The 18283-nt window shown below is 29.7% G+C and overlaps 1 protein-coding gene across 1 annotated transcript in view; it reads right to left on the bottom strand.

Moving 5' to 3' along the window:
* Nucleotides 1–18283, bottom strand: part of LOC145303946 (monocarboxylate transporter 10-like) — a 77960-nt gene that overhangs the window by 16573 nt on the left and 43104 nt on the right. Inside the window, exons 20-26 of the mRNA XM_080145617.1 lie at nucleotides 15729–15816; nucleotides 14664–14726; nucleotides 13156–13221; nucleotides 12788–12838; nucleotides 12092–12180; nucleotides 11635–11704; nucleotides 7420–7555 (exon numbers count right to left, since the gene is read on the bottom strand). Coding sequence (XP_080001743.1) covers nucleotides 7420–7555; nucleotides 11635–11704; nucleotides 12092–12180; nucleotides 12788–12838; nucleotides 13156–13221; nucleotides 14664–14726; nucleotides 15729–15816 — 563 coding nt within the window. The remainder of the gene's footprint in view (nucleotides 1–7419; nucleotides 7556–11634; nucleotides 11705–12091; nucleotides 12181–12787; nucleotides 12839–13155; nucleotides 13222–14663; nucleotides 14727–15728; nucleotides 15817–18283) is intronic.

Here is an 18283-nt window from a genome sequence, read left to right as displayed (position 1 = left end):
TTTGTATTATGTATAGTTTACATATATGATATTTATGTACTTATCATCATATTGAAAATTGGAATCCATTACATAATTTTATTTATTGTAACTTTATGGCCTGCATGAAAACAATGCATTACTGCATACTTCATACCTTTATCAAATTGCCATTTAGGAAAAAAACTTTCATATAAAATAACAATAACAATAAAATTTTACTATACATATATATTTATTAATATTTTTTCATTTCATTTATTAATGTTGTTCTTTTTATGTATGTGTACACCCAAGTATAATAAATCTAATCTATTTTAATCTTTTTATATCTATTTTTATAAATTAAACCTTTTATTGATGCTACCTTTATCCCCGAAAATTCAAGATTCTTGCACATCTATGCATATTCAATAGTAAATTTAATCCTTGGCTATATGCAAAATTATAAAGTATAGATTACTAGCAACTTTTTATAATGTAGAGTATTTAGGATAGTTATAGTTAAAATTATAAAGTATAGGTTGAATTAGATAGACTGACAGCAAAATACTCTCTAATTTCAATTGTTAGTTGTTTTCTAATCCTTTACTAAAAAGAACATTGTCCTAACATACCAGCACTTAGTTACTTTTTTAGGTGTGCGATCATTTCAGTCAATAAAAGCAAGAATACGTTAAGAAAACAATCATAAAAACACAAACTATTGATTAATTATTAGTTATTTATTGCATCGTATTATAGATAGCTTTTTTGCAGAAATTAAAATGAAAAATTATAAGATTAAAACCAGTTCTGTTATTTTTTTATATTTGTTTGGTAGAAAATTGTCTGTAATACGATGCTATACATGGTTTTTTAGTATGGCTAAGAACCAGTTCTAATCCAGTGGATATTAATCGGTTTCGAAGCTATACTTGATTGATGTTAGCAAAATATTGTAGACTAGTGGCCACACCACTAGAGGCCTCACGACAGACAGTCAAACATCCTGATTACTTTTAGTTTTATAGAAGAATAATGAAGCTTACTTTGATAATTTCAAATTTTTTAAATAATATGACAAACGATGGAAAATATTTTTATGCGGAAATGTTTAGACACCGATGGTTTCTTATCTTGTGAATAATCTTAGAAAATGGTTAAGCGTGATCATATTACACGGTAGGATAATGGCAGACAGGGAGGGGACATTAGGCTGATTATTACACTAGTCCCCATAGTTTTATAATAACATTTGTTTATTCGTTGGATGAACAACTTTACTTTAAGTGATTTTGATTAGTCGGTTTCTTTAGTTTAACAACACTTAGAAAGGTCGTGCAATCAAGGAGTTGATTGTCTGAAGGTGTTACATATATTTCTGTGTTTTCTAAAAGCAAAGAAATAATCATAATGAATTTTTTATGGAGTTGTTGAAATGCATAAAGACCATAGCAAAAATTTAGGATGCCTTAAATTTGATAAACAATTTTAATAGTGTGCTTAAATTAAGTGAGAACTGTGTAAAAATTTTAATGATAACCGTAGAATTTATCAGTTATTTGCTTTATTCTTGTAACTAGAATCTTGTTGCTCTGTATTCAAAATGGTAGCATAAAATACCTAAAACCCCCCTAAGACTTAGAATAAAAATGAAGTTTCCAAAACTACACTGGGACCAATGTGAAGCTTTCTTAAAAATAGAAAACTCGACCGGTTATATATGTAATTTAACCCAGAACATTACAGACATACATGAAGCAGTCGAGTAAATCACATTTTATCCATATAAAGGTCGGACAGACAAAAAGAACAAAAAAAAACAAATTGAACTATAGAGTAACTTCGCTGGTAAATATGTAAAATATTCGTGACACTTTGTATATGTTAGCTCCTTCTTATCAACCGAGTTTATCAAAATCTTGGGATTTATACATTTTTTAACAACAGTGCAAGGGTGATGGTGCTAAATTCCCACTCTCCTACATTTACATTATTTTTAAAAAATCATAGCATAGGATTCCAATTACACTAATCCTTTTATATAAAGAAGTAAAGTTTATTTTCTGCCGTTGAGATGAACAAGCTACGCACGGGTTTAAATATTTAATGAATATTCTATTCTTCAGCCTACCACCTATCCCTCAGAAAAAAACAGAGCTAAAATATTCAAGGGACAAAGACCTAAAGATGACCTGTAGGGCTATATGTATAGATCTTATTAATCGACTTGATTGATTACTCAATATTTTTCAGTAAAACGCAGGGAGGGAGGAGACAATCGACTGTAACTTTTACTAGTACCAAAAGTTTAAAGCCAGATTTTCATATTTGTTGGATTCTAAACTTTGGGTTCAAACTAGCAATGTCAGAACTTTGTTTATCATTATTGGGGAGTTAATACAGTTTATCGCCCATTGTCTTATCCCTTAAGATCTCTGGAATAACATTGCATTCGTCTTAGGAAATTCTAGCTATCTAGAGGGGTTATGGGAACATCTAGAAAATAATAACTCCCTTAATAAACAATGTAGGAGCCCTCTCTGAAGACAAAGTGTCCCATTTTATAAAAAGTTAGGTTGAAAGTTGTGCGATTGAGACGTCTCTAGAAATACATAATATCCATACTAGAAAGGAGTAGAGAATTTATGCTCCATGGACGGAATAAGAGATTCTTCTAAATTTGTTAACATAAAACCAACATCTTGAAATACAACCAAAACACAGACTGTGAAACTTATACAACCACGACAAAAAATATAGAGTTCGATGAATACATCTCAACAAGAACAATTATGTCCATATTTCAATAAAGAAAAAAGAACAGTAAAATTTCAGGATGTATTTCTCACTTTTTAAAAGCGAAGCTTTTCTATAATTAGGGTTGGTCCGTCCGTCCGTACGTCCGTCCGTCCGTACGTCCGTCCGTCCGTCCGTCACGGATAGCTTTTTTCGTTAATTTAGACATGTTAGAATTGTCCTATCGATTTCAAATTTTGCATGGTGATTCCTTTAGTAGTTAGGTACGATTTAGAAAGCGTAGCAACTCTATAATCATCACCAAAATGTCCGTACGTCCATTTTAAACATGTTGATTTTTTACTTTTTTAAATAGCTTTTTTCGTTAATTTAGGCATGTTAGAATTGTCCTATCGATTTCAAATATTGCATGGTGATTCCTGTAATAGTTAGGTACGAGTTAGAAATCGTAGCAACTCTATAATTATTACCAGAATGTCCGTACGTCCATTTTAAACATGTTGATTTTTTTTACATTTTTAACAACAAATTTGTATGTGACCTAATTATCCGATTGGTCTGATTTTTGGTATACTGTTCCCTGGGACAATAAAGTACAACATTATAAGCGAAGCAACTCTATAATCAAGTCCTAAAAATGTAAGTATGTCCATAATCATTATCCTGTATCAAGCAGTTTTTCAACAAATTTACTTACAATTTTGCTTTGACTCTTATACATTCGCATTCTGATTATTCAGTTCTGACATTATACAAGTGTTAATGTCCGTTTGTCCTACCGTTTCAGAGCTTCGCTTTTATGGATGTTGTCATCCTTGTTAGTTAAGATTTATGTTAATAAAGTATTGATTTTATATTATTTCGAGGAGATTAGATAAAACCAAACCTCCTTCCAAATCTCACAAAAAAATTATTGTTGGGGGGACTTCAATCATTTAAGGGCCCTAGAGGATAGTTGTAGGCCCATTATTTTGATATAAAGAAGTATAAAATTTTGTGTTTGTATTTGTGTGTAAATTAGGATATCTAAAACGACCAAACTGGTAGATTCATATTGATCTTAGTTAGTTTTTATTCAATTATTTTTTTTAAGCTCAAGTGATGTAAAAGATTAAACTTTCACAGTAACAAAAAATCGTAATTACTTCACGTGAAATCTACTCGATACACTTTTTTATCTCATATAAAAAATATATCTGATAAAATGCAATTTTTTGGTGTATTAATACATATTCATTTATATTTTTTTTATCATACATAGACTTTCAATCATTTATTGAAAGGTATACATTAAGACTTACTTTCATACATGCATAAACTAAATAAGATACAAAATAGAATGATGTTTGTCTGTCGGTAATTCATTTTAAAACTACCCACTATTACATCCAGAACTAACATTCTTATACTCAACTGTGAAACAAAAATAGGCAAATCTGAATTTTCAGAATAGCAGCTTTATTATTCATTTAGGGTGATTTTACTGTAAATATGAAATGTAGATGCATCTTTTGGTTACATGTTTCCACTGTTAATTTTTTATTAATCAGCACCAATGATGCACAAGATCTCAAACACAGCATTTGGGGGAAAAACTGGTGAACCAAAAAGATATGCAAATCCAAATCAAATCAACAAAAAAGTGATTTTTTTTTACTTTTCTTCTCTTTAAAGATTGATTCTGATGAATTAATGATTTTTACAGGGATTTATGCATTAGTTGTTATGAAATATAGTATAAGGTAGAAATTAATGATTTTTCTAATTAAGAAATATTAAAAAAATGAAATTCGACCCCTATCACTTTAGAGGACAGTTGCTGACCTCTAGTCTTATGGATGAAGCTAAATACAAGTTAAAATTAAAAATTACCCTTAAAAGTATACAAAAATGTTTTGTGATGTGTTAAAAATATTAATTTTAAAATCTTGATTTTAAGGATGATGGCCTTTAAGATGCTCCTACGGGTAGTGATGGTGAGCCAAATGTTATCAAAGTGCATGCCCATGATGACAACTTATATATTGAACTATGGTTCAATTTTTGTATTTAAACAGTACACGCTTGGTTTTTTATTAAATGAATAAGTTAGGGTACAATGTTTGGCACCTTCGATATAAGTAAATGATAATAAAAAACCCATAGAATGCGATAATAACTTCAGAAAAATCGAAGAAAATAGTTTTAATACTTAATTAACGTTTTTAAGTTTTTCTTCAAAAAGTTTAGATAAGATGCCTTTAAAAGTCGTCTATGATTTTGTCAGGGATAAAAATGTAACTTTAAAATAAGAATTACAACATATTTTTTCAAATAGTACAAAGTAAAATTTTGAACATTTTATTGATCAGTATATTTTTTAAAATGTGAAGTAGAAACCTGAATATTTTATCATGAAAATTGTGTTATGATTAGATTGTCTGCTAGATTACAAGAAAAAAGATACTGACAGTACTTGTTGGTTCTTTAAAAATAATTAGGTAGATTACTTTCAGAACCCCTCTTTTTGCAACGTTATTTCAATAGAACAGAGCCGTAGTCTTAGTGTACTCAATATCTAGACAGCCAACCATTGTTTTAGAATTGTTCAATTTTTTTAACTTCTGATAAAAACAGAATTAATGGTATTTTTGTAAATATTATACCTCCAAGAAATGGCTATACTTCCCAATCATATGTTGTGTGATATTTAAGAGGAATTATTTTGATATAATGTCATTAAAATATTCGTTAAAAAAAGTGCTATTCTAGCTTATACTTTACATTTTAATGTGTATGATAATTCAAATAAAAGATAATGAAGATTTATATTATATTTAATTGTTATAATTATAAAGAAAAACCTGGAAACAGTAAAAAACTGACTTTATTTTATTGACGTAGGGAAAATTTTGTCAAATATTTGAATAAAAAACACTATAAAACAAAATAAATTATTTTTAATATAGTCACAAAAAGGCTTAATGAGTTTAGGAAATATTTCATTCACTAATCATGTCATTTAAAATCTATTACACAGAATACATTGTAAAAAGATGTTCTCGTTTTAATTTTAAGTAATTTGAAATGCATTTTAATACCTTTTAATGATTTATTTTTTGAAACATCTTTTTATAAAATGTTATTGATTTTTGAAGTTATATGTTAAAATGTTTTTAAATTTTGTTAACATTTTGTTTTAAATGTAGAAAATTGGTAATTCTAAACATTCAAAAAATGATTTTATTAAATTTTCATCACTTAAATTGCATGTTTGATGAAATTTTCAACTGATAATTCAAGAAAAATCGTTTAAGTTTTATTATATTTTACTTTGAAATGTTAAAAAAATATAATTATTGTCAAAAATGTGGAAGTTATACTTTCCTCAAAAAAAGACCTAAAACATGCAAATTAACACGTGTAATGAGATTTTTTTCTTTCAGGTTTAATTTTAAGTAATTATTGATATTTTTTGTAAAAAGGATTTTATATAAAAAGTTTTAAAACTCGAGTTATGTAGTGGTTCTAAAAAAGGTTGCGAATTTATGCAATTTTCTTGCAAAAAAAATTTTCTAGGATTTTAAAAATAGCAAAGGGTGTTATTAGACGTATTTACAGATACAATTGCAAAGTCATTTTGGCCAAACACTAAAATAAAGTTTTGACATCTGAGGGTCCAACCGTGAGTATTTAAAAAAAATGCAATTTTAATTACTCCAATTCATAAGGTAATTACTGTAGTTTTTAGAAGATGTTTATATTTTTGTCGGTAGGATCCATTGGAGATTGCTATGAATACACAACTTGGACCATAGTTTAATATATAAGTGTCATCATGGGCATGCACTTTGATAACATTTAGCTCACCATCACTACCCGTAGGAGCATCTTTAAGGCCATCATACTCAAAATCAAGATTTTATAATGGATTTTTTAACACCTCACAAAACATTTTTGAATACTTTTGAGGGTAATTTTTATCTTTAATATGTATTTAGCTTCATCCATAAGACTGGAGGTCAGCAGCTGTCCTCTAAAGTGATAGGGGTCAAATTTCTTTTTTCTAATATTTCTTATTAAGAAAAATCATTTTTTTCTACCTTATACTATATTTCATAATGATTAATTCATAAATCCCTAAAAAAATTGTTCATTGATCAGAATCAATCTTTAAAAGGGGAGAAAATTGAAAAAAAATCGTTTTTTTTATTGATTTGTTTTGGATTTCCATATCTTTTTGGTTCACCAGTATTTCCCTCAAATGCTGTTTTTGAGATCTGGTGCTTCATTGGTGCTGATTAATAAAAAATTAACGGTGGAAACTTGTAACCAAAAGATGCATCTACATTTCATATTTACAGTAAAATCATCCAAAATGTATAATGAAGCTGCTATTCTGAAAATTCAGATTTGCCTATTTTTTGGTTCGCAGCTTATAAAAGTAACATGTAAAGTCTGTTTGTCTATGTGTGTCCGTAAGATCTCGGAAACTGCTGAACCTACAGAGCTCTCTTTTGCAGAGATACTTCTAATAGATCCAGGAAAGGTTGATAACCATGTTGGGGGAAGGCACCTCCACCCTCCTAAAAAAATCGCACCCCAATTTTTTTACTACCCCCGTCTTCCTCACGTGGCCCAGGTGTCTCTAGGGGCATAGTCTCAAGTATTAGATAAAGACTATAAATTTTTGCTAAAATATGTACAAAAAACATTTACCTATATTTTCCTCAATAAATTGTTGATTAGTGAGTAATAAAATGGCGGGAATATTGTCCACCTCCTCTTCACCCTCGGGAAATGAAAGTCGTCTTGGTTCCAGCCTCGTAGGACTCGCTATGGAGTCTTCAGATGCCTGAAACAAGAAAATAATCATTTTATGTCTATAAACCGATTTTAATAGAATATAACAAAAACATAATTAGTGACATGTAGTATTCTATTTTTTCCTTCATATTTTGGAGGAGTAATGAATCCAACCCATAGAATTTACTGAATAATACCAAAGATTTTAATTTGATATTTGATAACTGAACCGATTAAGAATTCCATTTTAGAAAAGCCTAACATAAGTCACAGACTGGTTTGGGGCTATTTTACTACCTTCCCTCCCATATATGCTAAAAGTAATAAGAGATTACTTTACCGGGCAAAGTAATGTAAAAGGCATCCATGTATATTCTGCTAAAATCCTGGCAGATTTATAAATTACCAGAGGTTGACAAATTTTACCAAGGAGACTTACTCAAGTTAAGTAGAGTGTGATATTATAGCAGCAAAATTAGAAAAAGCATAAGAAGTTTAGGACAACAATAAATTTTTAATAACTAGTTTCTTTATTAACAACACTTTTTATTTTTGCTTCTATAAACCTACACTTAATAAGTCAAATTTGTACCTCTTACAAGATCAGAAAAACTAATGGGTTGCACTTTAAAAAGTGTAAGTAACGTTGCCTCCATAAACCCACACTAAATAAGTCAAATATGTTCCTCTTACTAGAGTAACTAATGGGTAGCACTTTATACGTATGTAAAGTTGGGTTACAAAAAACCCTGATTGTTAAAACGAGGTACCTATGCAATAAAGCTCATTATTTCAAATAAAAAAACATAAAAACTTTTTGTATAAGGTTATTTTTATTTTCTTATTAGGATCATTAAAAAATAAAATTGTATTGAAGGAAAAAATAAAATAAAATATAATTTTAGTATTTTTGTTGTTTTTGTATCCTTACTTTATATGTAAAAAAAAACCTGCCATCTCTTTATGTTTGACCAGATGGCATTGTAATTTCCCATTAGATTACAAGACGCCCATCCCCCTCCCACATAAACATTAAATTGTAGCACTTTGTAATATAGGGTGCTACAGTCTTTTAATTTCACAACATTTACACAAAGTTATATCAATGTTGGTAATGTTATTTTATTATATTATTTGAGGTCATTTACTAAGTATATTTGCGATTACTTTTATTTAATGAAATCTTCCAATTCTTAACATTTACAAAACGGCATGCTTTATTGCATCAAGATCCATGACAGATCAATATAGGAAATAAACGTCTATAAATGAGCTCGAGTCTTCCAATGGTAAAGTGTTTAAAACTTATAGTGCTCCAATAATCCTCATTAAACTCTCATTGACCAAAGCGATAAGACTTTTATTCTATTTGTTTATGGAATGAATTAAGTTTTTCACTTCATGTTGATATTTGAATTACATTGAAGTATTAAATCCTTTTTTCATAAATAAAAAATTTACGTTCATAATAGAGTAATCTAAGAAAACTGTATTTTAAAAGAATTCGATTGTGGCGACACTTTCTTTGTGTTAGAATATTAAACCTAAAATTTTAATCATATTAACCCTTTGTTGATGGTAATGTGAAAAAAATATAATTGAAAAAATCTTTTTAAAATCATTTAAATTAATAAATATTTACTTCTTTCTTTTAGATAGTAATAGCGGGGGAGGAAAATTGATTTATTGAGAAATAGATAAATAGATATGTACTTATAGAAAACTAGCCAATAGCGATATAGTTATATTGAGCCAACTCTAGTATAGTTGATATAAAAAAGTTTATGACGTCAGATTACAAAAGTTTCAAGACAACTAGCATATCACACAAAAATACAATAGAGGTCTGTTTTGACATATTCGGACCACATCATTTTTTTCTAATTTGTAGACATTTATCTTACACAATTATTTTAATGCACGCACTCACTTATCATAGATAAAAAAATCCATAGATTTTTGTCACAACTTGGAAATCTGGAAATTCTAAATAAGATTAGCGTTGTAGGCAAGGACGTCTAAGGGGGGGGGGGAAGTGGTGATTACCCCCCCAATTTAAAAATAACCCCTATCCAACCATTTAGGAGGGGGTATTTACCCCCCCCCCAAAAAAAAAAAATAAATAATCCCTAACAAAAAAACTTTGCGCGCTTCGCATGCATTTTTAATACTTAATATTTCATAATTGGGTAGGTACCTTTTTACATTATCAAATTACCCTCCCCAAAAATTTTTTTCCAAGGGGGTAAATTTTTGGGTGGGTAAAAAAAATTTACCCCTGCCAACAGATTTCATGGGGGGTAATTACCCACCCCAGGCAAATTTTACACCAGGGGTAAAAATTTTTTTGGGGGGGGGATAAAAAAATTTGCGGCGAGATTGCCCCCCCCCCTTAAATCTTTACCCCCCCCCTCCCCAAATAAAAAAGCTTTGACGCCCCTGGTTGTAGGTAGCAATAATAACAAGCTAATAGAATAACATTAAAGAGAGAGTATAAACCATAAAGATAATTTTGGGCACTTGTTGTCATTAAATCACTAAATTTCATAAAACGGCTAAATTTAATCCTTATTGCACGCGTAAAAATATAAAAGTTTAAAATTTATAATACTACCCAAATATTTCCTAATTAATAATAATTTTTAAGAAAAAAAGGAAATAACATGTTTTTCCTATCTTAGCAAATATTAGGTCTTAAAAAAGACACAAGTATATAATGTTTATTACATTAGTTAGTAGTAAGAGAGATGTCCTGAAAAAATATGTCCAGGCAGTCATTTCAGGGATATGGCAACTACAAAAATATCATTTTGTGTATTTTAGATGAAGGGGGGAAGGGGGTTAGTAAGCGAGTTTTAAGGAGGAGTGAATGCACAACCCCCATTGAAGTATTGTTAAACAAAAGTGTGATGGATAGATACGTTACCTAAAAATATAACCGTAACAGACAGACGAACGAGATCGCTGTATTTTATACTTTTGAAGAAGTATTCAAACAATTTTGAATTTTAAAGCAAATAATTGTTTTTTATAGTTTATAAAAAGTTTTAGGGGTAATATTTTAGCCTGCAAAGGAAAGAAAGGAAGTAAGGAAAATGGCCAAACTGTAAAGCGTTTTGTATAAATGTATGGACATAACTAGTTAGTATGGTAGCTGCGCTTTTAATTATAATTCATTAGACCAAATATACCTTTTATTTGTGAAGTGCGAGATTTGATGCTATTAAGAGAGAAAATAGGACTTTAACATTTACTAAATAAGTAAACATCTCCAAATTATGAGGCACTATGGAAATAAGGATGAAAACATTCATAAGTAGCGAAGCAAAAATCATGGTTGTACAAACGAACAAGTAAGTTTTAGAGAAGATGTTCAGTGAACATAAAAAGAAAGCGAGAGAGAAAAATGATAAATATAATGAAAATCGAAATCCAATATGAATATGAACATATGCTTAAAATAAAGAGATGATTTACTACTCAAAAACTCAGAAAATGCATACATATTGTTTCCACAGTGCAGTGTACAAAACAAGAAAAAAGTAAAGTATATAAAAGTCCCTGAAGGGGTTAAAATCTTTCTTTTCTTTTGAAGATTTCTTAAGTAAAATATAGGACTTTTGTCTTTTAAAAACTTTTAAATCTAAGTTTTCTTTTCAAGTATTCTAATTAGTCAGATTATACCACGAATCTAAAGGGATAAGACAATGGACGATAAATTATAAAACATCCCCAAAATGGTACATTATATTAATGGTTGAAAAGTTTTTACACTAGTAATTTGGAACCAACAAGTCTAATTCATAACCCTTTCGTGACATCGCCTGTTAATGGGCGTTTCGTCGTATTCTTACAGTAGCTTTACTCCTATTTCTAGACCCTGTCGGTGGCTCTAACCCTGCGGGGAAATCACCTAACCTAAACTAAATCATAAGCTACTGTGAACATACAAATAAACGCCCCTTAAGAGGCGATGTCACGAAATTGACTATTGCACAAAGTATTTAAGCAAATAAATAAGATGATGCGTTTATAAATTTTTTAATAAAAATATATGGGTTTTACTTTCCAGAAAGATTTTTTGGGTAGGCTAGATATCCTGGAGGAGCGAAGATTCTAAAAAAGTACCTTTGTACTTGTTGATTTAATGCTAGCACCATGCTTCTTTATGTGTCGACTATGCCGTCTTTTTCGCAACCTATAAAACAATAATAAATATAAGTTTAGATGAACAATTCCTTAATTAGACCAATGCAATAGTAACTCATTGTAGGAACAATCAGACTACAGGACACATTATGTCATTTGCCTTTTTCCATTGATATTTTATTGTGTCAGATTGATTAACTAGGAAAATAAATATATTTACACTGGAATCAAATAATATAAGAAAGGAAAAATATGATCGAGTTGTTCTTTTAAAGGAAGGTTTGTACTTGACTAAAGTTCCTTTACAGTTTTTTTAAAATGATTATAAGTTATATAAGATTGTTAGATAGATCAGATATCTAGTAAGGTAGCAAGATACATAGTAAGAAATGAAACAAAGTTATACAGATGTCTAGATGTCTAAATATCATATGACCTGCTTTTATGCAAATCGATGAGAAACATTGTAAGAAATCCTACAAAGATACAGACTCCACTCAGATAATAACCACTCTTCGCACTTTGCTGAAATTCATAAAGCTATACTTCAGATTATGTAACTTTTACAATTATTTGTAAATTTTCAGGGTTAATAATATAATTTTTAGTACCCAGCTACTCTATAACTATGGCAAGCTCATCCATGCGTTCGTCTGCCAGAGTAATTCAACAAAGTAAAATTTTATCAAAGGCTATAATAGATAAAGGTCTGATTTTTTCTAGTGTAGATTCTCCAAACGAACACAGTAATAGTGTCTGACTGATTATGACGTAACAAAAAAAATTAGCCAATGAGAGGCCGCTATTGACCAATGGTAAAATTTATAGTGGCCTCTCATTGGCTAATTTTTTTTGTTACGTCATAATCAGTCAGACACTATTACTGTGTTCCTCCAAACCATTTAAAAACATTGGCAGTCAGACTGCAATTCATCTTTATTTCTGCATTACTTGTGAAAATAATTGTCCTTGTCAAAGAAAATCTGGTTTTAGCGCTCATTCCCTTTAGATTCTAACGTGTTTTTAATATATTAAAAACTTTTGAGTTTTAAAGGTCAAAGGTACAAGGCAACAAATATTTATATTGTTGCAGATTCCATTTGAATATTAAGACGGTATTTGCTTTATGAACCTTGTTAATATGAAGAGTAAAAGGAACTCCAATAAATACTGATAAGCTCTGTTCAAATATTACATTCAAATTATTTTTAAGCTGCAAGAGTGTTCTGAAAGTTACTAATTGAAATATATTTAACTTCTTCATTTAGAAAACAAATCCATTCGGGGTTAAAATGGAGGTGGAGGGGGGGGGGGGGGTAGGGATATTTTAACAGTCGCCAAAAATAAATTTGAAAAAATGCATTAAAAAGGGGAGAAGTAAAGAGAGAGAAAAAAGATTGGTAGGAAGCTAATTAATATTGTATTACAACCGACAGGCAGAAATACAACTTATTGAGTTGCTCTGCTGTTAAAAGATACTGAATTTTGAATGTATTCCTGAGAGGCCTGTAAAAATCCCCAGGCCCGGGCAAAATTTCTTGCGCGCACTTTTTCAAACACATACATCTAATAAAATCATAATTATTGGTTACTTTCATAATTATTAATTACTGTTTTAGTTTACAAGTTAGGACTTACTTCGTAATTATACTAAGATTTTATTTAAAACACATTTCTATGAAAACCTGAAGGTGAGGCTGCTGTCCAGGCCACTACAACATCATGTTTTAAAGTAAAAGCAAATATAACTTAACTTTTTTTATTTAACTAAATTAAACCTTAAGAGATTAGTGATATCCACCCACACCAATACCAAGGTAAGAATCTAAATTAAACCTTAAGAGAATAGTGGTATCCACCCACACTAATACCATGGTAAGAATCTAAATTAAACCTTAAGAGAATAGTGGTATCCACCCACACCAATACAAAGGTAAGAATCTAAATTAAACCTTAAAGGGCGAATATAGGTTTGATATAATATGAGCTTATTTCAAAGGTGCCATTATATAGATTATAAATAACTTAAAGATATTTCTCGTATTCATTCGAATCCGGTGGATAGGAACCGGTTCTCATCTATGCGAAAAAACTATGTCTAGCATCGTATTATATCCAGCTTTCTACGAATATAGAAATGTACAATCATAAGATTAAAACTAGTTTTTTTAGCCGGTGACTTCGTCACCTCGGGGCTAAAAAAACTAGTTTTAATCTCATAATTGTACATTCTATATCCGCGGAAAGCCGTTTATAATACGATGCGAGAAATAACTATGACATATCTAATTGTATAAGTCTGTTTATAGCTTAAAACAAATTATATAAAGTAAAATATTTAAAAGTTTAAAAAAACATCAAATAATGTAAAAAGTAAAAAAAAAATAATTGATAAAATTTTCTTGGAGGAAGAATGATTTCAAATCCCTGTTTTTTTAAGGTTCGTGTGTGTGTGTGTTAAAATGGCGTACTTGAGGGTTTTTATATTTTCCAGAATTAACCAATGATCTTTGTACAGAAAATAAACTTTAAGATGTATTATTTACCCTAGTCAAAACTATTTGCGCACTTTTACGCAAATTATTATTACGCTTTTTAAAAATTGAATTAAAGAGTATATAATCTAAAATAATAAACATTTAAATTATCATTTAAGATGCGTGCCATTGTAATAGTCAATCAAACTTAAGCAAAGTAGTAAAAAAAAAGTCTTGTAAAGGGCTAAAATAAACCGTTGTCGTCAATCTCATTTATCATATGTTCAATTGAAACAGAAAATTGCAAAATCTACTTAAGGATTTTTTTGAATTTTTAAATTTGGCATAGATATTCTAAAAGTATGAAATGGCACCTTTCATATAAGCTCATATCATATCGAACCTATATTCGCCCTTTAAGAGAATAGTGGTATCCACCCACACCAATACCAAGGTAAGAATCTAAATTAAACCTTAAGAGAATAGTGGTATCCACCTACACCAATACCAAGGTAAGAATCTAAATTAAACCTTAAGAGAATAGTGGTATCCACCCACACCAATACCAAGGCACCACAGCTTTACTACCCAACCCTGAAATAAATAGGGATCAAAATTTTGCACAGTTTGTAATAAGTTATTAATTAGTTTAAAACTTTAAATTGGCGGTGAAAAAGGGGCATAAAACAATTTAATAACGGGCTGAATGAGAAAGTTTTCGAGTATATGACACAGCAGTGGTTGAAATCGTAGATATGTTATATAACATATCTTATAGAGTAGCTGAACTCTTAAATCACTAACACTAGGATCAAACTATAAAAACAAGTGGTAAAATCATTAAATTGAGTCAATCGCAATATCTATTTATTTGTCTTAAGTTGATATAAAAGTAACACTAGCAGATGAAAAGTTTATCAACATTTTTAAAAGAAATCCCCAAAAAGTGTTTAAATCTTGAAATTTTTTTTTTAAAGCGAAGCTTTTCTATAATTAGGGTCGGTCCGTCCGTACGTCCATCCGTCCGTAACGGATAGCTCTTTTTTGTTAATTTAGGCATGGTATAATTGTCCTATCAATTTTAAACTTTCATGGTGATTCCTGTAGTAGTTAGGCACGATTTAGAAAGCGTAGCAACTCTATAATCATTACCAGAATGTCCGTGCGTCCATTTTAAACATGTTGATTTTTTTACTTTTTTAACAACAAATTTTTATGTGATCTAATTATCCGATTGATCTAATTTTTGGTATATTGATTCCTGGGACAACAAAGTACAATATTATAAGCGAAGCAACTCTATAATCAAGTTCTAAAAATGTAAGTATGTCCATAAACATTATTCTGTATCTAGCAGTTTTTCAATAAATTTACTTACAGTTTTAATGTCCGTTTGTCCTACCGTTTCAGTGCTTCGCTTTTGTGGATGTTGTCATCCTTGTTTTTATTTAATTATAAGTTACAACTAAAAGTCTATCAATTTTAAAGATCTTACTGAAAACACGCATTACCACAATATAATTTCTTCATTTAGAATAATAGTCAGTCCGTACGTCAGTCAGTCAGTATATTACAGTTTAAAATTATTTAGTTTACCTGATTAACAGATGGTAGAGATAGACTGGTAATACTTGATATTAACAAACATACTTGACACAAATACTGTCGACTTATTCGACAATCCCTAAATAAAAATACAAGGTTTCAAATTGATAAGGCAATTCTAACATGATTTTATGATTAGCCGTATAGAAAGCGTAGTGACATATATTCGCTTTTTAACAAGAACATTAAAAACATAAGCTTCAATATACTAGTAAAACATACTGATAACAATATCATAGTATAAAAAACAGCTGTTTTATAAATTTTAAATCGCAAACAGACCAGCATGATTTTATTTTGTGTTATGGAATGATTTTAAATGCAATTTAAAAGTCTAAACCACTTTTAATGCAATTGCTTCGAAAAATCCTGTATTTTACAAGTAAAACTCACAAACATACAACTATCCTTTTTTAACATTTTCTTATGGACGTAGCTTCTCTCACTCTGTACGTATGTCTGTCTCTTTTTGTATGTAATGTATATTCTAATGTAAATCTGTTGTATTATAGGTTTTAGTTACATTTTGTAACTTATAAGCAATATTGTGTACATTGACATTAAAGGTTTGAAACATTGAGTTTTTTTTAAGGTTGGGGTAAGTGTTTGTGAGCGTATTCAAGTTAGTTTTCCTATTTCAAGTTAGAACTAGAGCTTCCTGCGGGGGCAGTAAACAAATAATAGGAGGGAGGGGTTATTGGTGCCCATTAGTAAAATATCAGATTCAACTCAATTACTTTAACAATGTATACATCCTATTGTGAGAGTAAATAAATGTATTTTTTGGCATAGAGGTATTAGATAAAGAAGGAAAATCATAGGATTATATATTAGTATAGCATCTTGTTTATAACATAGGTCTGTCCTGACATATAATTTTGATAGTGTCAAAATGGCGAATAATCATGATACAAGAACATCAACGGACTTCTTTTCAGAGTTGTTACTCTTTCAAGATTATCCGTAGCTGGTTATCCTAATGTAAAGTTTAAAATCAATAGGAATATTTGGGTATAGTCCTTCTCGTGGCAACGCCTCTTAAGGGACGATTGGTAATATTTTCACAGTAGCTTTTAAGAGGTTGTTTAGTTGTTAAGTTGGGTTAGGTGATTGCATGGGCTAGAAATAGGACAAAAGCTACTGTTAAATACGACGAATCGCCCCTTAAGAGGCGTTGCCACGAAAGGGACTATACCCTACTATTTTAATACCATGTATTGTAGTGTACCTTAATTGTAATAGTTAATGGATTAAAAGATTTTTTAATGTTGTAAAATGCTTAACATGATTTACAAGCTGCAAAAAAATCTAACATCGCACAAATCTTATCAGGAACGATTATGTTAGCAAAGCTTTTTCAATACTATAAACTTATAGAGGCACTTATATGACCTATTATGAAGAAAATCATAGCATAAATAAACCTCAGTCCATAAGTAGCGCAGCAATAAGAAATTGCCATTAATAAAACAAAATAATTATTTGCAGTGATTACAGAATATTTTGAATTCTGTCAATAAACAAAAATAGAAATTAAATAGGCATAAATAAATAGGATAAATAAAAAAAAGTTTATTTTGATTTATAACATGTAAAAAATAATGTGTAGTTGCACAATGTATGTGTAAAACCTAAAGCTTAAAGTGAAACACCTAAAAAAGTATAAACAAATATAAGGGTGAGGAAAAGTCCAATTCAAAATCAGATTAAAAAATGCTCCATCCCACTTTAAGAATTGTGTTCTACATTGGCATTATAAAAATATAGTATAAAAAGTTAGCTGTGCCACTTTTAAGTTCCACTTTTTGTAAGGACAATAAATATGTTTTGCCACTTTAAGCACTATTTTATGATGTGACAATATAAATGTGCTACTTTAGAGAATTTTTTTTTACAAATAGGCACAAGGAATAAGTTATGGCACTTTAAGTATTATGGTCTAAATAGCCATTAATTAATTAGTTTAATTATATTCATGTTTTTATTATAAAAGTTATATGCTCTTTATAGGTTTAGTTGTAAGTAAGTACAAGAAATAAGTTGTGGCACTTTAAGCATTATGTTCTGAATTGGCAATATAGCATAAAAAGGTGAGAGCCCCACTTAAGGTTTGACATAATGGCTCTTCTTATATGATGTTCCAGCGTTTTAGCAGAACTGTATCATACGCTATTTTCAGAAATATTGACGGTTTTTTTCATATCGAATAGATACTACGAATTTTTTAAAGGAAAAATTACATATTTCTGATACTTATTCTAGGTTAGGTTAAGTAAAGTAAAGAATGAAGAAGTCCCACAAGGATAATAATCCTTTGAGAGAGGGTCTTGTGTTAGAAATACAGGTAGAGGACAATGGACAAAAAATCAATTTGGGTATTTCTGCATTTTTTTTGGTTTCAAACAGTTGAGGGAAGAATTGTTGTATATTATTTTAATAATTTTTGCTCTATCCCACTTTTTTTAATAAATAAATTGAAATGTTCTATATATTGAAATTTTTCGACTTATATAGTAACTTACATAATTGCTAATATAAATAAGTTT

This window comes from Acartia tonsa, chromosome 13, assembly GCF_053477335.1.
Source record: "Acartia tonsa isolate MP-2025a chromosome 13, ASM5347733v1, whole genome shotgun sequence".
Lineage (NCBI taxonomy): Eukaryota > Metazoa > Arthropoda > Copepoda > Calanoida > Acartiidae > Acartia > Acartia tonsa.
The sequence above is the reverse complement of the archived record's forward strand: the minus strand, read 5'-3'. Positions and strand labels throughout refer to the sequence as shown.